The sequence below is a fragment of the Ipomoea nil genome, unplaced genomic scaffold (assembly GCF_001879475.1).
Source record: "Ipomoea nil cultivar Tokyo-kokei standard unplaced genomic scaffold, Asagao_1.1 scaffold0684, whole genome shotgun sequence".
Lineage (NCBI taxonomy): Eukaryota > Viridiplantae > Streptophyta > Magnoliopsida > Solanales > Convolvulaceae > Ipomoea > Ipomoea nil.
In genome coordinates this window covers 2,069,420-2,090,153 of record NW_017617112.1, presented here as the reverse complement: position 1 = coordinate 2,090,153, position 20,734 = coordinate 2,069,420, and the positions used below count along the sequence as shown (strand labels likewise).

The following is a 20,734-nucleotide window of genomic DNA, read 5'->3' as shown; positions in this document are numbered from 1 at the left end:
AAAAAAAGGAAAAATATATATTACGATTATAAACATAAAAAGAATAAAAATCAAAATATATAAGTATTTATATGAATATTATGAAACATATACTAAAATTTGACGATAGAAAAATTTGCTTTGTTTATATATTTAGGGAGAATTAGAGAAAGTTAGCGATTACAAATTCATAGAAAAAAATAAAAATTAATATAAACAAGCAATAATGAAGTAAAAATAATATTATTTCGAATTTTTAGATGAAGATTGTAAAGTTTAGGAGAGAGAAAAATTGGTAGAGTTTAGGTATGAGGAAAATATAGGATAATGAAGAAAAAAATAATTTTATTGAATTTAGATAGGTTTATAAAGTTTAAATAGAGAGAAAAAAATAGAGTTTAAATACAGAGAGAAAATATTCAAAGTTGTTAGAAAGAAAATTTTGAAATCTTGGATTGATGGTTGGATTCCACTATTTATATTTGAGAATGAAAAGTCTCCAAAACTCTTAAAATTTAAAAGTCTACAAAAGTTCATAACTTTTTGAATACTACATGACTTTTAAAGACTCTTTAAAAGTCTTAATCGAATACCACACGACAGTCTTTAAAAAGTCTTAATCGAATACCACATGACTTTTAAAGACTCTTTAAAAATCTTGATTAATACCACCTGACTTTTAAAGACTCTTTAAAAGTTTGAATTGAATAACTCCAAACTTTTAAAGTTCATAAAAGTCTTTAAAACTTTATGAAAGTCATGATTAAATACACTCCCTAAATCTCAAACTTTTGGTAGTAGATTAACTACCCTGCCTTATGATGTAAAGAGTGACAGAAGCTTTTATTATTTAAAATTTGATTACTGTCGTACTTATACAACAAAGCTTTTAGTATACAAAATTTATATATTTAAAAATTATACTAAAAATATGATTAAACACACAAAAACTAAAGAAAATAAATAAAACAAAACAAAAAATGGTTTAACCAATAAATAATAAATATAAAAATGTGACAGAGAAAGTATGTGATAAAAGAAAAGTAGAAAACTGTTATCTTACATGTAAAAAAACAAAACAAAACAATCCTGAAGTAATAGTAATACAAAGCTAGTGAAGATACTCCAAAAAGAGAAAGCACAGGCAGAAGTTCAGTAGCTAACTTTAATTTATTCTCCAAAGCCACATAACCCACATTCTCACAACAGCTTTCAATTATACAAACATTATTTGATCCAAATTGGCAACACAATCAATTTATGCAGCTTTCCAGGCAGACAGAGGCGGGGTATCAGATTCTTTCCAAGTGTTCATGCCAGGCGGGTATCGGTCGCCCTTGACAGCCGAGGCAATGCATTCGAGCTCAGAGATGTCGTCGGCTGTGAGTTTCACAGAAAATGCTCCAATGTTTTGGTTGAAGTTTTCGATCCTAGTGGTTCCCGGGATGGGGCAGACATCGTTCCCCTGGTGATGCAGCCATGCCAGGGCTAGCTGTGAAGGGGTGCATCCCTTTTGTTGTGCCAACTTGTTGATCCTCTCATACAACTTCTTGTTCTCCTCAGCATTCTCGCCATGGAACCTTGGCAGATACTGCAAAAATCAAGCGCTTATTACTATGTCAAAAAGTTATAACTTGTATGAAGGCATAAAACTTTATTTTGTTATACACTGTCACGTTTTTAAGAGGCAGGGTGCTGGATTTGACAAACCTGTCTGGTATCGCCTTCTGAGAAGTTCTCGAGCAGCTTTGAACCGGATGACAAGAATCCTCGTCCCAGTGGACTATATGCTACAATTCCAATTCCAAGCTCTCTGAACCAATATGTTAGAATTTTACATTTATAAAACATGAAACTTAATTAGCAGAAGAGATAGATAGATAGGATGGTGCACCTGCAAGTAGGTATAATTTCTTCTTCCACATCTCTTGCCCACAGAGACCACTCTATCTGCACAGCTGTTATAGGATGAACAGCATGTGCTCTTCTGATTGTTGCAGCTGAAGCTTCCGATAGGCCTATGTATTTGATTTTACCTTCTTCGACCAATTTCTTAAGCTCTCCCATCTTCAGAAAAGTTGAAGAAAAGATAAGGAAATGCTTAATAAAGAGACTCAAAAGTAGAGCATTCAAAGCGGACTGACAAGTCAAGCAGTAGTATTTGAAAAAAGAGACCAAGTTTTGAAACTGAACAACATAAGATCTCATACCGTTACTTCAATAGGGACACGAGTATCAACACGGTGCTGATAGTAGAGGTCGATGCAGTCAAGCTCAAGCCTTTTCAAGCTTGCCTCACAAGCAGCTCTTACAAATTCTGGATCCCCACGAATGTCAATGCCCCCTTCCCCAAAAGAGTATGCAAACTTTGTTGCCAATTGTACCTTTTCTCTTACCCCTCCTTTCAAAGCCTACAAAACATACACACATGTATTATTCCATTATTTCAATACCAACATTATGGACATTTATGCTAAAAGCTATAACTAATAACGAAGTCATAACTTTATTTCTTTATACTGTCATACACTTTTGAGACTCAAGATGCTGGACTTGACTTTTTACCAGCCTTCGCCCGACATTTCCTCTATCACATAATGCTGAACTTGCCTTTACCGGCATCCGCACAACAGTTTGGATGGTGATGAAAAAGTGAAACCCATGTATACATACCTTGCCAAGGAGGATTTCATTGGTGTGCGGGCCATACATATCGGAGGTGTCGAGCAAGGTGACGCCGGAATGAATGGCGTGGTGAATGAGTTTGATCATATCTTCATCGGGCTTGGGCGGGCCATAGAAGGAGGACATCCCCATACAGCCCAGACCCTGCGCAGATACTTCCAGGCCCTGCGAACCCAGCTTCATCCTCGGTACATTTGTTGCCATTGTAGTTTAATTAGTATGCAAGCTTCACTTACAGAAACAGTTGTCTTCCCCTTTCTTTGAGCTGTGTGAAGTATAAAAGATGGAGTGATTGTTGGAAGGGGTGCGTTTGGGCAGCGAAATATAAAGATCAAGACCCGCCATGCCAATCCCCAGCGTTGAAAGGCTCCCCGGCCGCGTCAGCCGCCTATCTGGAAGCTAGCCTGGAAAGTTAGAAAGGAATCTAATACAACCCTCCATCATCCAGAAGAAGAAGAAGAAGAAATACTTTCTAATGTGAACAGAATGGAGGGGAAGACCGAAGACCGCCTTTCAAAAAAGATGGTATACACATTGCAATATGCATTATTATATTATTAAAAGGAAATGAATAAAACTACTAAAAAGATGGTGTACATATTGCAATATGCATTATTATATTATTAAAAGAAAATGAATTGAACTACTAAAAAGATGGTGTACAGCAATATGCATTCTTTTTAGAATTCATTTACAATTTTAGTAAATTTTGTATTTATTTTAATAATTAATTTTGTTTTGGACTTTTAGTTAATAGATTATATTAGACCATCACTAGATGAGAACGGTATAAAATTGTATTGAATGAACTATTTAACAATTATACAGACTAGGAAAATATATATGAGGAATTATAGAGAGTCTAGGATAGGGAATAGGAATCATAGGGAAACTAGGATAGAGAGTCATAATGTGACTCAAATACATGGAGTCCTAATACTAGTCCTAATACTCCTCCTCAAGCACATGATATGCTAGTAACATGTAGCTTATCTCTAAGAAAAGAAATATAGGACTAAGGCAAAATTTTTGTGAATATGTCTGCAAGTTGATCTTTTGTTGAGAAAATGAAATTGACTTGAATATCTCCAGTAGCAACTTTATCTCGAACAAAGTGATAATCTATCTCAACGTGCTTGGTACGAGCATGAAAGATGGGATTTGCACACATATAAGTAGCACCAAGATTATCCCACCATAGTTTAGGGACAGAGATACCTGGAACTTTGATCTCACGCAGTAGTGAAACGATCCAAGTTATTTCAGCACAAACATTTGCAAGAGCTTTATGATACGAACCCGTATCAAGCCGGCACCGCTTTGAGTGGGTGCAGACTCCAAAGATGGAATTAGGGGAGGGGAAAAATCAGAGAGAGAGAGGGAGAGATAGAGAGAGAGAGATTTCAGAGAAGGAAGATGAGAGTAGAGAAGGAAAAGATAATAATAATTCGCATGTCTTTCCCCCTAGCATGCAGGGTGATTATATACTAAGTTACTCCTATTATGCTTAGGACTATGATTCCTAATTAATATGATATAATAATGTATTAGGACTAAACTAATGTATCCTATTACGAATAAAATTAGTCTAACAAATGTAATCAACCATCCATGCCGGTTTCCTTCGTTTTCTCCTTGGCATAGTAGCATGGGTTGTTTCTTTTCTTTTTCCCAATTCTTGATTTTTCACCTTCTTCTACTGTGGATATACTCGTATCACTCCCCTTCCCTTCGACGACCACCTTGTCCTCAAGGTGGAGATTCGGGTACCATCGTTCCATTTCCTCGGCAGCTTCCCAAGTGGCGTTTTCTGGACTACTATCTAACCATTGCACTAAGACTTGGCGTTGTATTTTTCCATTTTTTAGAACATTCTGTTCCCCACAGAGTGCTAGTAGAGCTGAAATTGGTGATCGGCCCACAATTTGTTCTGGTAATTGGACCTCTATATTTTCTTCAGTTCCTATGTGTTTCTTGAGTTGTGAGACATGGAATACTGAATGAATTCTTGCTTGTGGTAGTAGCTCGAGGCGGTATGCAACTTCCCATATTTTTTCCAAGATGTTGAATTGACCATAATAGCGTCGTGCTAGTTTAGAGTTTCTACGTGCTATTGATATCTGTCTATATAGTTGTAGACGAAGCCAAACCTTATCTCCTACTGAAAATTTCATTTTGCTTTTTTTTTTGGCATTGGCTTTTTGGGCCATGCGATGCTGAGCTTCCCGAAGATTGTGTTTCAGCGGCCTTATCAATCTGTCACGATCCAACAATAATTCATCTAGTGCTTGCACTGTTGGTGTGTCTTTTGTATACAGTGCTAAGGTGGGTGGTGGTCTTGTATTGCCGCAAAATTCTGCCAATCTCAAGTATGACGTCCAATTGGTTGGTTTGATGTGAGTAAAAGTCCTTAAGTATTGCTCTAATACTCGATTCATTACTTCTGTATGCCCGTCAGTCTGTGGATGGTATAATGTGCTTCTCTTCAGTGTTGTGCCACTTAGTGTGACCTTCAAAGTATGTAACTTTAATTGCTCAGCAATTTTGGGTTGCACAAAGTTGTGGGTGCTGCCACTATCTATTAAAATCTGTAACTTTCGGCCATTAACTTCTCCCAAAAGTTTAAGTGATCTGGGATTAACTAGGCCTGCCAATGAGTTTAGACTGGAAATATCTCATGTGATTATGTCATCTTGCTCATGCACTATGGTTTCTTCTTCTAAGATTGGATCTTCTGTGGTTTGCTGTGTCAATTTTGACAATTTTCCTTGGGAATCCTCAAAACGAGACTCGCCGAACCGCTTTGTGATATTCTGTAAAAATTCCTTCCATGTAGTTAACATTCCATTCCTTTTCATCCATTGATACCACCCAGAAGCAATCCCTTCCATTGTGAATCCTGATATTCGCAATCGCTGTGTGCCGGGTGTATCATAAAAATCAAAATATTCTTGAATTCTAAATATCCAACCATGAGGGTCTGAGCCATCAAAGCGAGGTAACTCAAGTTTCATATGAAATCGTTGAGTCCCTTGGCCACTCTCCGGTTGCAAAGATGGTTGTAGATGATTATCAGGTGGAGGCCCTAAAATTCCATGTGTTTGAGGTTGCACTGCTGCATTTTTATTTGTTGTTACCATCGTTTCCAACCGTGACACGGAGGTAATGAGTTGTTGAATGAGTTGGTGATTTGTAACAGTTTGTCTATCATAATTTTTTTTGAAATTCTGCAATTGCCTGCTCCCAAGGACGAGTTGTTGATGTGGATTGGTTGTCTGACATAATGAAGTAGGATTACAGTTTTGAGTGTGTAAAAGAACAAGAAAGATGAGTTCGATGCAATGAAATCACCAATTGATACGAACCCGTATCAAGCCGGCACCGCTTTGAGTGGGTGCAGACTCCAAAGATGGAATTAGGGGAGGGGAAAAATCAGAGAGAGAGAGGGAGAGATAGAGAGAGAGAGATTTCAGAGAAGGAAGATGAGAGTAGAGAAGGAAAAGATAATAATAATTCGCATGTCTTTCCCCCTAGCATGCAGGGTGATTATATACTAAGTTACTCCTATTATGCTTAGGACTATGATTCGTAATTAATATGATATAATAATGTATTAGGACTAAACTAATGTATCCTATTACGAATAAAATTAGTCTAACAAATGTAATCAACCATCCATGCCGGTTTCCTTCGTTTTCTCCTTGGCATAGTAGCATGGGTTGTTTCTTTTCTTTTTCCCAATTCTTGATTTTCACCTTCTTCTACTGTGGATATACTCGTATCACTTTATATTCAGCCTCAGTAGAAGATCTAGCCACAATTCTTTGTTTCTTGCAGACCTAGGACACAAGATTTGAGCCAAGAAACACAGCAAAGCCACTTGTAGATTTTCGGTCTTCCGGACAGCCAACCTAGTCAAAATCAGAGAAGTCATGAATTTCCCTTGAAGATGACTTTCTAACTCGTAAACCAAAAGTAACAGTTCCTTTAACATACCTCAAAACTCTTTTTAATTGTTCCCAGTGTGAAACTATAGGAGCATGCATGTGTTGACATAACTGATTGACTGAAAAGGAAAGATCAGGACAAGTGACAGTTAAATATTGTAATGCACCAGCCAAACTTCTGTACTGTGTAGGATCATCGTACAATGTTGTATCAATGACCACGGTTTTCGAAGTAGAAATAAGAGTAGATAGTTCTTTACATTCTGCCATTCCAGCACGTTTTAGAATGTCATTCATGTATCTCTGTTGTGAAAGCAAAATTCCATCATTGCATTTAACCGTCTCAATTCCAAGAAAAATCCAAATTCACCAATTAAGATCTCTAATTTTGAATGCAGTAGAAAGTTTTGACACTAACTGAGTAACTAGATCCTGATTTACTTCCGATCATAAGTACATCATCCACATAAACTAATAGATATACACAATCAGATCCATGTGAGTAGTAAAACAATGATACATTCATTTTTTATGCTTCAAAGCCAATAGATAGTAAGAAGGGGTGGAAACGATTAAACCAAGCCCTAGGTGCCTGTTTTAATCCGTAAAGAGACCTTTTTAGCAGCAAATTTGATTTGGATACTGAGCATCAATATAACCAGGTGGTTGCTTCATGTACACAATTTCAGATAGATTTTTATTTTAAAAAGGCATTATGAACATCAAGTTGCCTAACAATCCACCCAGATGATAAAGCCAAAGAAAGAAGTAACCTGACAGTAGTTGGCTTGACCACTGGACTAAAAGAAATCTTGCCTAGGCACCTGATTGAACTATTTTGCTACTAGTCTTGTCTTATGTCTCTCAATGGAGCCGTCTGCCTTTTTGTTTTGTACGAAAAAACACACTTACATCCAATAATATTCATACTTGTATGTGATGGTACTAGAGACCATGTTTGATTCTGAAAGAGGACATTAAATTCCTGATCCATGGCTTCACACCATTCCGGGTACTTAACTGCCTAAGTGTAACAAGTGGGATCTGAAGGACAAACCTGAACCGTTAAAGTTGACGGTGGAGCCCGAGATCAACTCCGAGTGCTCATCACGTGAGTCCGGACGGTGGACTTCACGGATTTGCCCTGAGGTCGGCCACGAGGCCGTGCAGTAGGCTGGACATGTTGGTCATGCGGCTCGTGCTCGGGCAGGCTGGCTGGCACGTTGGCGGTGTGCAGCGGCGAAGGCAGTGCAGTTGTGTCACCGCTAGGTGCGACATTGGTGCTGCCGTGAGACTGCTCAGGCGAGGCAGCGACGGTAGCACTTGGACAGAGAACCGATTCAGCCCACGAATAAGTCTGTACCGATTGAGAAGCCTGCAATTTATTTTGAGTAGCAAAGGCATATACTGCCTCATCAAACCTTACATGCCTGCACACATAAATCTTGTTAGTCGGTAAGTCCATGCACCTATACCCCCGAAACGACTCAGGATAACCTAGGAAGACATATGGAGATGACCGATATGACATTTTGTGACGATTGTATGGTCTGAGATACGGGTAACATAGACACCCAAAGACACGAAGAAAAGAGTATGAAGGATGGGAGTTGTGCAATTTTAAATGAGGACTAGAGTTATTTAACACAACGGATGACATTTTGTTGATTAAATAAACTGCAGTTTCAAAAGCAAAATTTCAGAATTTATATGGAACAGATGCACGGGCTAGGAGAGCTAAACCTGTTTCAACTATGTATCTATATTTTCTTTCGACACGATCGTTTTGGTCATGAGTGTATGCACATGACTGCCTATGATTAATGCCTAGTTGCACACACAAAGAATGTAATTTCTTATATTCAGCTCCTAGATCAGATTGAATGGATTAGATCAAGTGTGACCCCTACTAGAAAAGAAAGAAATGGAGGGAGTATGGCAGGGAGCCTGCCCCTATGGATTCAAAGGAAAAAATGACCAAGACTATCAGAAGAAATCGCATTATAATGCACCGGTGATGGGGTGTGGAGCCAACAGGACAGACGTGAGAGAACCACCTAATATCAATAGGGGTCCAAGTATAAAAGTCAACTTGGGCCACCTTGTTGAGTGCACCGCCAAGCCAAGAAATGCTCCAATCAAAGTCCTCAATATGAATGAAATGGTGAAATATACCATTCCCCCACTTCGGGCATCATAGAAGTTGGTGGTGTATGCCGTTTTTTATTTACGGTACCACGCCCTTGAAAGCTCGGCTTAGAAGATGGGCATAATTAACGTACCACCTACAATAATTAGAAAGTGAATTAAATCTCCCACTAACACTTAAAAGGAGATTTTTGAGGTGTGTCTCAGTCTCAGACAATGCCCTTACGCCTAATGGCATATGCCCTTGTCTCGGAAAAAAGGGCATATGACTTGTGCATGCAAGGCCCTAGCCCCTCACATGCGCATTGCACGCACATCGCACGCGCATCGCACGGGTAATTGAGCAATTATTTGACTTGTCCATGCAAGGCACGTGTAAGCCATGTACCTTAGGGCAGCTTGAGAGAGAATTTTAATGTTTTGGGATACCTAATTAGCATATGCTAATGTGTGGGATTAGTGTAACGTTTTCCTATTATATCATTATTATAATATTAGCATATCCTAACTTTATGTAAGTAACACTTTAATATGTAATTTTGATAAATTAAAGATGCTGTGACTACTCTTTAATTGACAAAAAAACATAATCACATTGACAAAGGTATTCAAAGCCTAACAAACAAATTAAACCAAAACATGATAGACAATCATTAGGTATACTCCCAGAAAAATTGGTCGATGCGAAGCTCGGTTAAAAACCAACTCCTCAGACAGAGTAGTGTCGCAAGGGGACTAGTAGCAACATGAATTTTAAGCCAGAGTCATAGAACTAGTATTTCTCCCCAAAAAAGTTCCCTAATTCATGTGTTCTCACATTTGAAGTAAAATCGTTTTAGAGATCTAAATAATGTAGATTCATCTATGGGCAATGTTGAAAAAATCACTAGGTGCCCTCTAGACGCCTGGGGACCGCCTAGGCGGGCGCATAAGAGGTCGACCGCCTAGGCCGATTAATTGATAATCGGCGCCTAGGCGCGATTTTTACAACACTGCCTATGGGTAAGGCTTTGAATAAGATAAACTACGAATATTTATGTACTTTATACGCTTTAAGATCTTTAAAAGAGCATGAGCGGAGTAATAACTGAAGAGTAAGAATATGCTTAATCTAACCTTAAAAGACACTAAATTCACTTAAAAGACTCTAAATTATGTATAATAAGCAATTAATTCAGACCTAAAAGGCTCTAACTTTATTCCTAATGAACATGCTTTAAGGTGGACACGATTCCACAACATAACGATTGATAAAAAAACAATGACCGGCATAAAAATACATTTAAAATTTAAAAAGATGATTTAAAACAACATACCTAAAATCTGTTGCGAATATCCGCTCATCAGTCCTCCAAGTGCAGCAACAAATCATCAAAATTTTGGAAAAAAAAAAAGTGAGATCTATTAATCAACAACAAAAACATAATAATAATAGTTGTGTGATGGAGAGAGGATAGGGGCTAAGAGAGCTGAGGGAGATCAGAGCTGTGTGATTTTGTTTTATAATGTGATCTTTGTTTGAATTTGAGCAAATAATTATTTAATTACACGTGCGATGCACACATAAAATTTTTTATTATATATTTAGATAATAAAATTAAAAGATTTTGTTTTTATATATAATATAAATTTTAAATGTAATTTATTTTAATTTTGTTATAATTAAACTTTATGTATTTTCATTTATAATTAATCTATGTTCAATATTAGACTTGTTTTAATCTTTTTGATGAAATCTTTCAAATGATATAATTTATTTTAATAATATAAAATTTATATTTAACAATAAAACAAAATATACAAATACAGTAAAACTAAACCAAGGACATAAAATGAATTACAACTAAAAGTATGAGGCAAAATGGGAAAAGAAAAAGAGCACCAGATTTTTCTTCTTTTTCTTCTTCAAAAAAGAAGGGTACCAGATTCGGTGCTGACGATGGCGCTGCATTGTTCACGTTGCGTCAAAAATTGACGATTCGCCGTGTCGAATGGAGCCAAATCCCACCATTTTTTTGTCGTTTTGGTGCTTTGGCGCCTTCATTGGAGATGCTCTTAGCCCAATTTTGTTTGTGCTAGCCCAAACTTAAGTTCAATTGTAGCCCATTTTTCTTGTTCTTTCTTCTGGTCAATAGCAATCGACGACCGAGATACAATGAACAAATCAGAGCATTGAATTGAACAGTCGGCGTTGGAAGAAATGGTCTTCAAATGGCGTTCCTCGGTTCTAGTTCTTCTGCGAAATCGATGCCATGAGTTGGGATTGCGTAAGCGGAGAAGCAGTTGGGATTGGAGCGCTATAAATAGAGTTCATTTGAAGGTTGTTCATCATCAATTCACTACAGAGCAATTCCGGAGGCACAGTCTATTCTGATTCAACAGCAATTTCCGTTCTCAACAACATAAAATTGGTTCGGCGGTGGAGATTTTCAATAGGCGGCGGAAGTTCGTGTGTGGGTTCATCATATATCTCACGGCAACTATTCCTTTTCTTTACAGCTGTTCGCTGGAAAATATTTGAAGGGAAATGGAATTGAAATTCTATGGAAAATAAATTCTAGGAAAATTGATTCAATTGTTTGGTTGGTGAAAATGAAATTACTGGGAATATGAATTTCATTGTTTGGTTGGGTTTAGAAAGATAAGGAATAATAAATATAAAGACCAATATGTCCTTAAAAAGATGAATGAATAAATAAGTGACTATGTAATAAAGAAATTTTCATAAGGGTAAAATGGTACACCCATGTTATTTTTCTTCCCAATGTTTGTGGAAAACAAAATTCCACCCCTTTGCAAAGAATTCATTTTCCTTAACTTTGAGGAATCCATTTTCCAATGGAAAATGTTTTCCATCCAACCAAACAACATAAATCAACATTTTCCTTCACTTTGAAGAAAACATTTTCCATGGAAAATGTTTTCCATCCAACCAAACACCCCCTTAGTCTTTATTATTTTTACTAGTTTTTTACGCGCATTGTGCGATTTGGATAATGCCCAATATTTTTTTTTAAATAAGTATTTTAAAGTATATCAAGGCAAGATTATATTGGAATTGTCCATGCATTGATAATTGAATGTTAATTTTACATATTTAAATAGGCAATTCTAAATTTACAAATGCAAGATAATATAGTCAAGATTGATTATAATTGTTAATAAAATAATTGTATAGGTATGGTTGAAATCAAATACGGGATATAAGGGAGAGCAAATAAAAATTTGGGCATAAAATATTAAATATATACATAATATTTAAGAGCTAACTGCTGATTGCCAAACAAAGACATTGCGAAATAGTTTCCCACCTCAATTTGTTGTGTGATTTAAATACTCTTTTTGTCAATAAATTTCCCAAATAGTTAATATGATTGGCTTAATTATATTTTTTTATTTTTTAAAAACAATTATTATTATTATTAAATATATATATATATATATATATATATATATATATATATATATATATATATATATATATATATACACACACTTAGGTCATTTTACATGTTAATCTAAACGGCTAATTTTTCAAATATCTTTTTACTAACCGTTGATATAACTCGTTGGATAAATTCTCTAATATAATCCGCTAACGCTAACCGCTAACAGATGAATACTCTCTTTGTCAACAAATCCCTCAAGTAGTTAATATGATTGACTTTATTAATTATATTTTTTTAATTTTTTCATGGTATTAATAAAATACTTGGTAAGTAAATATATATCATTATTTTGTATTATAACTTTGACATTTAATTAAAAATAGTGCACAAAAAAGATAATAGACAATGTAGTGAATATAATCAATTGATGAATTTGAATGTAAAGAATTTTTACATTGGAGAAATATAAAGACAATATAACTAATAAAATTATTTCTCTTAATTAATTTATTGATAATGAATAACTTTTTTTTTAATAAAGAAATTGTAGGGATAATGTAGCGAATATAATCAATTGATGAATTTGAATGTAAAGAATTTTTATATTTGAGAAAAATAAATACAATATAACTAATGAAATTATTTCTCTTATTTAATTTATTGATAATGAATAATTTTTTTTGAGTAAAGATATTGTAGACACATAATTCTAAATAAAAGAAATGCATATGTATTATTTTTTGTTGTAACTACTAAATTATTATTTAATTTAATAAGAGCGAAATAGAGTACTATTTATGCCAACTTTGATTGGGATAAGGTTCGAACCTAAGACCTTTCTTATTGAAATCAATGAGTAAGTTAACGGTGAACTAATAGAAATTAATGAAAAAAAATAATATTTAACGGAAAAGTTAATGAATAATCATATTCATTAAGGATAAATTAGAAAATCCTAAGAAAAAATTAAAATCTGATCAATCTGAGTCATTCATTTGATTAAAAAATTTGACCGTCATTTTTTCTATCCATTATAGATCTAATTCTTTTGGACTCTTATTAGTATAGTAGATAGTTTACTTTAATTTGAAGGAGGGTGCTTTGTGAGTTGATTACTGCAATGAAGATTTTGTATTGATGTGTTTTAATTCGCCAATTGTCTTAAATTTTGTCTTGCGATATTATTTTGCTGATTAATTGTATTATTGGGAGGCCAACTTTGATACAATTAATTAATTTAAGAGGATTTTAGAGTAAACACTATATACCTAATAATTTCATGCTCTGTGAGATAAAAAAAAAAATATAAATGATTTGGTTATCTTACTTGAATTCTTAAACCTGGGTATTCCATAAGTTCGTCTATGCTTAATGGATCTTGACTGTTTGAATAAATGTCTTAAACACGAATGGTTAAGGCACGGTACTTATAGTCTTCATATTAAAGAAAAAGAATGAACCCTTAGTTTGGTTTTGCAAGACTAATAATGGTAGTTGATTCATGTTTCTAAGCTTTTCAATTATTTTACATTTAAGTTGATCTTTATTATTGGTATTTGTTTCTAGCACTTAAAATGCTAATTTAATTGTTTTAATTTCAAGTCTATAAATTGCATTGTTACAATTTCCTGTGGGTTCGACTCTTGCTTTTGCAGTGTATTACTACAGTGATCCGTGCATTTGCGAGGACATAATTAAAATTGTCCATCAATTTTTGGCGTCATTGATGGATAATTTTAATTATGTCATCGCAAGTGCACGAGTCCATTGTAGTTTAGCGTGCAAAGCACAGGTTGATCCCACAGTGAATTGTCACAATGCAATTTACAGATTTAAAATTAAAACAATTAAATTAACAATTTAAAGTGCTAGAAACGAATATCAAAGATAAGAATCAACTCAAGTGCAAGATAATTAAATTAAATTAAAATTCATGAAACTAAGCAAATGAATCACTTGGAACCATAAAAGCAAATAACAAAACCTAGAAACATGAATTAGAAAGCATTATTAATTCATCAATTAAGGGTTCGTTCTTTTTTCAAAAATGACAACTTCGTATGGCGTCCAATCTAACAGTTCATATACAAAAGACATTTATTTAAAATGTTAAACTTATTAAGCAATGAAGAACTTAAATACTCGATTTATGAACCTAATAAATAATTTAATAAGACAACTAAATTATTTTATTTAAATCAAATTATATTTCAGAGCTAGGAATTAGTAGACATGGTGTTTTTACCCACAAATTCCCTCATATCAATTCAATTATATCATTCTAAAGTTGGCACCTTCTAACATAATTAATCAAAAAGAATTAAGATCAAAAGAGAAAACTTAATGCGATTGGCAATATTAAAACAGTCAATGCAAAATATTCATAGTTAATAGTCCAATGTTCCCAGAGAAATTAAACTAGCAGTGAATTATGAAATTTGCATCAATTAAATCACAAACCTTCATCTCTCAACACTAATCATAAAACAAATTAATAATTATAGAAAGTAAAGGGAATGAAGAATTGCCGTATGAAGGTTGTTGCGGCGACCGGAAGAATAGCTATCGCCCCCAATCTGCTGCGTCAAGGAGTTCTGATGCCAAACGTGCTTGCTGGGTATTACTGAGTTGTTTATTTGGTTCCTAAAACCGAATACTTCGTAACTTCTTCTATACTTAATGGGTCTTGACTGTTCGAATAAATGTCTGTAAGCATACGGATGGTTAAGGCACATAAGTACGTGACTTACAGAATATAATTATATTAAAGAAAACGAACACTTAATTTGGTTGGCAAGTTGAAAATTTGCAAGACTAGTAATGGTAGTTGATTCATGTTTTTAATCTTTTTCAATTTGATTGTTAATTTGATATTTTGGTTCTCTTTTCTGAGTTCTCACAATTATTTTGCATTTAAATTGATCTTTATTATTGATATTTGTTTCTAGCACTTTAAAATGTTAATTTAATCATTTTAATTTCAAGTCTATAAATTAGATTGTTACAATTTCTTGTAGGTTCGACCATTGCTTTTGCAGACTATTACTACAGTGATTCGTGCACTTGCGAGGACATAATTAAAATTGTCCGTCAATTTTTGACAAATTGATTGACAATTTTAATATAATTATATCCTCGCAAATGCACGAATCACTGTAGTAATACACTGCAAAAGCAAGGATCGATCCCATAGTGAATTGTAACAATGCAATTCACAAATTTGAAATTAGAACAATTAAATTAACAGTTTAAAGTGATAAGAAACAAATATCAAAGATAAAAATCAACTCAAGTGCAAGATAATTAAATTAAAATTCAGAAAGCTAAGTAAATGAATCACTAGGAACCAAAAAATCAAATTGAGAAAACTTAGAGCAACATGAATCAGAAACCATTACTAATTTTACACTTTATGTTAACATTACCAATCAATTAAGGATTGGTTCTTCTATCAAAAATAACAATTTTGTATGACGTCCAAAGTTAATTCATATACTTAAGACATTAATTTAAATAATTAGAACCCATTAAGCAAAGAAGAACTTACGAAATACCCGATTTATGAACATAATAAATAATTTAATAAGACAACTAAATTATTTATCAACTTATCTTTCAGATCATGGAATTAATAGGCATGGTGTTTACTCTACAAATTCCATCAAATTAGTTCAATTGTATCATGCTAAAGTTGGCCACCTTATAACATAATTAATCAAAAAGAATTAAGATCAAAAGACGAAATTTAATTCGATTGGCAATATTAAAATTCAAATTGATGCAAAATATTCATGGTTAATAGTCCATGTTCCCAGAGAAATTATACTAGCAATGAATTGTGAAATTTGCATCAATTAAATCACAAAGCTTCATCTCTCAACACTAATCATAAAACAAATTAATAATTATAGAAAGTAAAGGGAATGAAGAACCGTATGAAGGTTGTTCCTTCAAATGTATTCTTCTTAGCTGCTGCCACCTGGATTAATTCGCTGCAGTTTTCGTAGGAGATTTGCGCCGACCGGAAGAACAGCTGTCGCCCCCAATATGCTGCCTCAAGGAGTTCTGATGCCAATCGTGATTGCTGCTGCGCCGGACGAGATACGTACTGCCTCAACCGTCGGACGGAAATCGCCGTCGGAACCACAAACCAGAGTCAAAGCTGTTGGTTCAGGGTAAAAATTGATGGCTGGTGATGAAGATTTGGCCTCCCTTTTATAATGCCCGGCCTAACTGCTCCTCCGTAATCCCATAACAAATTCCGCTCTATCTTCTGGTCACAATACTAGGCGCAAGGAGCGGCTTCTATAGATTAGCTCTTCACCACTTCTTTTCAGTTTATTTCGCGAACCTTGTGGTTGTCTCGCAATCCCCATCGTCAAAGCTTCAACAATAGATTAGACCTTCAATGCGGTTGCGAAAATGGCGTAGACGAAGTGTAATCTGCTAACCTTGGGCCCACATATAATAAATATGGACATTAATCTTAAGACCATTCACAATTGTGGAGTTATTTTGCGGGATTTAATGAATTTTGTAAATGTGATTATGAAAGAAAATATGAGAGGGAAGAGGAAAAAAAAAAAAACCTAAATTAATATTTTTAAAAATTAATATAAAATTATATTGCGCGCCACCGAGCGCGTGCAATGCCTTCACTGTGCGTGAAACGCGCACAGCAGTCAAGTTTTTTTTTTTTTTTTTTTTTTAGCTTAGCTTTCATTTTACTTTTTCTTGATCCGCCCCTTGCAGAAGAACCCCTTCCCTCTCTCTCCTATATTATTTCTCTTATTTGGCATTAGCTTTTCTGACATTATTCTTCAAATAATCTTTGATATTCGTGCTCTAATTGACAAAGTAGATTTTTTCATATTAAGTTATAAAAAATAGAAAAACATAATTAAGTAGATAAAAATATAAACTTTATTAAAAATGAAATACACAATTAGTAAAAATACGGTAAAAAGACCACTAAAATCTATTAAATTATAAATATAAAATGTACTCAACAAGCGCCAACCCTTTAAGGAAGAGGGTCATCAATTATATATTTAGCATGACAATATACCTTCCTAACTCTTTAAAAAAGTTACATTTTTAATTCTAGAGTAACAAAAATATTAAACTTTATTAAAATTTTACTTAGTATATGAATGTTTTAAAATTTTATTATCTTTGTTCTTTAATTTATAACATTATTAGTTTTTGTATTTAATCTGCAAAATAGAAATTTGACAAAATTCTTCGCTAAATTTTTCATTTTCAATCGTGGCACATCGTTCATTTTTTCCCTACATGGCCCTATTAAAGAATAAAATTAAAAAGTACTAAAATACACATGTACTAAGTAAAATTTTAATAAAGTTTGATGGTTTTGTTGTTAGAGGTTAAAACTGTAACTGTTTTGAGGAGTTAGGGGTGTATATTATATCTATAACGGTGAAAAATTAAGGACTATAACCGCTAGCAAGGAATAATTGAGAGACTAAATTTGTAACTTTCCCAATTTATAAAATACGCATGCATGTACTAAGTAAAATTTTATTTGAGTTTAACAGTTTTGTTCAATCACTCAATCAGGAATTAAAATTTTAACTTTTTTAAGGAGTTAGGTTAATATATTGCAACGGTAAAAGTTAGGAATTAAAACAACTAACAAGGAATAATTGATGGACTAAAAATACATTTTTCTAATTATATATTTGATAGTGTAACTTGTTGAATGTTGAGTATGATTCATGAGGATATCAATTACTTAATATAGTATAGGACTATTTTGTTAAAATAAAATAAATTAAATAGAAATAAAATAAGAATTTAATTATCAAATTTATGTGAAACTACAATAGATGTTTTATTAGTAGCAAGAGGCATTTGGAAAAAGACACTGTAATATATTAGATGTGAAAACAACATTCCTCAAGTAATAGTAATACAGAGCTACTGAAGATACTCCAAAAAGAGAAACCACAGGCAGAAGTTCATCAGTAGCTAATTTTATTCTCAAAACCCGAATAGCCCACACTCTCATAACACCTTTCACTCATACAAACACTATTCGATCCAACGTTCACCAAGCCCAGGAGCGCAGCATATAATTATGCCCCCGCGTTCCATGCTGACACGGGCGGGGTATCTGATTCTTTCCAAGTGTTCATGCCAGGCGGGTATCGGTCACCCTTGACAGCTGAGGCAATGCATTCGAGCTCAGAGACATCGTCGGCTGTCAGCTTCACAGACAAAGCCCCGATGTTTTGGTTGAAGTTCTCAATCCTAGTGGTTCCCGGGATGGGAACGACATCGTTCCCTTGGTGATGCAGCCAGGCCAGAGCAAGCTGGGAAGGGGTGCATCCCTTTTGTTCTGCCAATTTGTTGATCCTCTCGTACAATGTCGCATTGTGCTCAGCGTTCTCACCCCCGAACCTCGGGAGCATCTGCAAAATTTATACCAATTTGAGAATGCAAACTAGCAATAAATAGCTAACAGATGTTGTGCAGCATTGTTCAATCTAGAAACTGACAAACCTTTCTGATATCGCCTTCTGAGAAGTTCTCGACCAGCTTTGCACCCGAGGACAAGAATCCTCGCCCTAGTGGACTATATGCTACAATTCCAATTCCAAGCTCTCTGCAAGTGGGTATAATTTCTTCTTCCACATCTCTTGCCCACAGAGACCACTCTATCTGCACAGCTGTTATAGGATGAACAGCATGTGCTCTTCTGATTGTTGCAGCTGAAGCCTCCGATAGGCCTATGTATTTGATTTTCCCTTCTTCGACCAATTTCTTAAGCTCTCCCATCTTCATAATAAAGTTGAAAAAAAGGGATAAGAATGTGCTTGATTTACCCATTGGGCAGTGTTGAGATCCATCAATTGGTATCAGAGCGACAGAGCCAAGGTCACAAGTTCGAAGGGTGGGAAGGGGAGTTTAGCGGGATGTGATTAAATGATTAATGTCCACTTACTTATATGTTGTTATTATCCAATCTCATCAGTTTATTAACCCAATTATACTACATCATATGGAGCTGGAGCAAACAGATTCTTGAAATTATTAACGAAGTCCTACAATTATAAGATATGCAGAGATTAATTTTTTCACATTACATAATTGCAGTCTTACCATTCATATAACAGACTAACAGAGGAGCCACCTTAACTAATTAATGATGTTCCTATATTCTGAGAAAATTTGTTCCAAATTTTGACAGAAACACAGTTATATACATGCAGAGGAACATAACACTATCTTTGCAATCAATCCATGGGAGTTCATTGCAGTTTGTACCACTTTTCGACTTTAAAGATCATCATATACTCTTAACAAAGCGTAAATTGGGAAGAGAGGATCATACCGTTATTTCGATAGGGACACGAGTATCAACACGATGCTGATAGTAGAGGTCGATGCAGTCGACCTCAAGCCTTTTCAAGCTTGCCTCACAGGCAGCTCTTACATATTCGGGATCCCCACGAATGTCGATGCCCCCTTCGCCAAAAGAGTATGCAAACTTTGTTGCCAATTGTACCTTTTCTCTTACCCCTCCTTTCAAAGCCTGCAAAAACATACACACATTCCATGATTTCAAATGCCAACCATTATAACCACCATCAATACTTTGTTATGTTTACATTCTCAACTTTGTTGGTGAAGGGTAGTGGATCAACTATCTAAATTTAATTCTCAACAGTACACCAAAGGGGGCATATTCACATAACACAATGGAATATACAGATTCACTATTTCAAATTTCTCCCTTCTCTCCACAATCCAACCCACACAAAATCATAACTTTTTGGGTGACGAGGGAATATGCAGTCACTATCCAAGGGCTAAAGGTGCAGCCACTACCAAGGGTCTTACCTTATAATCATAACCAGACTATAATGAGGTAAATTAGTCTAGATTGTTCATAGCTCGATCAAACTAAGAATGTCAATAAGTTGCTTCAGTTAAGAATCAAACTTGTAACCTTATGAAATATGTGGAGGAATTACCCAAATACCTACCAAACAACCCATCGAACTGGTTCTCAATCTGTCACGTACTAAAGATCGAGTCTCACCAGCGACAGCATAGAGCAACTCCTCAAAATGAGAGGTTGCCCCATGTCCTACAAAAATCTAGCCTCTTTGATCAATTGAGCCCCCTACAATTTTGTAGGACCGGAGTGTGGGAGCACTTGGTGCGAGCGATTCCATAGTAAAAATAACACAAGAGTTGAAAGTGATGGAGAGAGATGAGAAAGTGAAACCCATATATACATACCTTGCCAAGGAGGATTTCGTTGGTGTGCGGGCCATACATATCGGATGTGTCTAGCAAGGTGACGCCGGAATGAATGGCGTGGTGAATGAGGTTGATCATATCTTCATCGGGCTTGGGCGGGCCGTAGAAGCAGGACATCCCCATACACCCCAGACCCTGCGCAGATACTTCAAGGCCCTGCGAACCCAGCTTGATCCTCGGCACATTTGTTGCCATTGTAGTCTAGTATAGTATAGTATGCAAACCTCACTAACTGTTTTCTTCCCCTTTTTTGGAGCAGTGCCAAGTAAAGATGGAGTGATTGTTGGGAGTGGT

The 20,734-nt window shown here is 35.1% G+C and overlaps 2 protein-coding genes and 1 long non-coding RNA gene across 5 annotated transcripts in view; 1 reads left to right on the top strand and 2 right to left on the bottom strand.

Annotated features, from left to right (window-relative positions):
• The window catches only part of LOC109175172, a 19,194-nt gene extending 18,088 nt beyond the window's left edge, over positions 1-1,106 (top strand). For both annotated transcript variants that reach the window (XR_002053258.1, XR_002053257.1), the window contains exon 2: positions 1,024-1,106. This is a non-coding gene — a long non-coding RNA (uncharacterized LOC109175172). The remainder of the gene's footprint in view (positions 1-1,023) is intronic.
• On the bottom strand, positions 1,047-20,730 carry LOC109175169 (auxin-induced protein PCNT115-like). 2 transcript variants are annotated; one of them, XM_019324423.1, is made up of 6 exons: positions 20,665-20,730; positions 2,653-2,890; positions 2,190-2,390; positions 1,874-2,046; positions 1,690-1,792; positions 1,047-1,570 (listed from the first exon to the last, which is right to left on the bottom strand). In XM_019324423.1, the coding sequence occupies exons 2-6, from the start codon at positions 2,866-2,868 to the stop codon at positions 1,238-1,240; spliced, it is 1,026 nt and encodes a 341-aa protein (XP_019179968.1). In that variant the 5' UTR covers positions 2,869-2,890; positions 20,665-20,730; the 3' UTR covers positions 1,047-1,237. The 2 variants fall into 2 exon arrangements, with proteins under 2 accessions (XP_019179968.1, XP_019179967.1); XM_019324422.1 differs by lacking the exon at positions 20,665-20,730 and having other exon boundaries at positions 2,653-2,950.
• LOC109175168 (auxin-induced protein PCNT115-like) lies at positions 18,022-20,734 on the bottom strand. Its single transcript, XM_019324421.1, has 4 exons — positions 20,420-20,734; positions 19,506-19,706; positions 18,674-18,949; positions 18,022-18,582 (listed from the first exon to the last, which is right to left on the bottom strand). Exons 1-4 carry the CDS (start codon positions 20,633-20,635, stop codon positions 18,247-18,249), a joined length of 1,029 nt encoding a protein of 342 aa, XP_019179966.1. The 5' UTR covers positions 20,636-20,734; the 3' UTR covers positions 18,022-18,246.

What these genes read in the sequence shown, in the direction of transcription:
- LOC109175169 (XM_019324423.1), bottom strand. Translation starts at nt 2,868, where the DNA reads ATGGCAACAAATGTACCGAGGATGAAGCTGGGTTCGCAGGGCCTGGAA. An exon ending in ATGAAATCCTCCTTGGCAAG is followed by an intron (nt 2,391 to 2,652) that starts GTATGTATACAT and finishes TATGTTTTGTAG; the next exon opens with GCTTTGAAAGGAGGGGTAAG. An exon ending in GTGTCCCTATTGAAGTAACG is followed by an intron (nt 2,047 to 2,189) that starts GTATGAGATCTT and finishes ACTTTTCTGAAG; the next exon opens with ATGGGAGAGCTTAAGAAATT.
- LOC109175168 (XM_019324421.1), bottom strand. Translation starts at nt 20,635, where the DNA reads ATGGCAACAAATGTGCCGAGGATCAAGCTGGGTTCGCAGGGCCTTGAA. An exon ending in ACGAAATCCTCCTTGGCAAG is followed by an intron (nt 19,707 to 20,419) that starts GTATGTATATAT and finishes ATGTTTTTGCAG; the next exon opens with GCTTTGAAAGGAGGGGTAAG. An exon ending in CAGAAGGCGATATCAGAAAG is followed by an intron (nt 18,583 to 18,673) that starts GTTTGTCAGTTT and finishes TAAATTTTGCAG; the next exon opens with ATGCTCCCGAGGTTCGGGGG.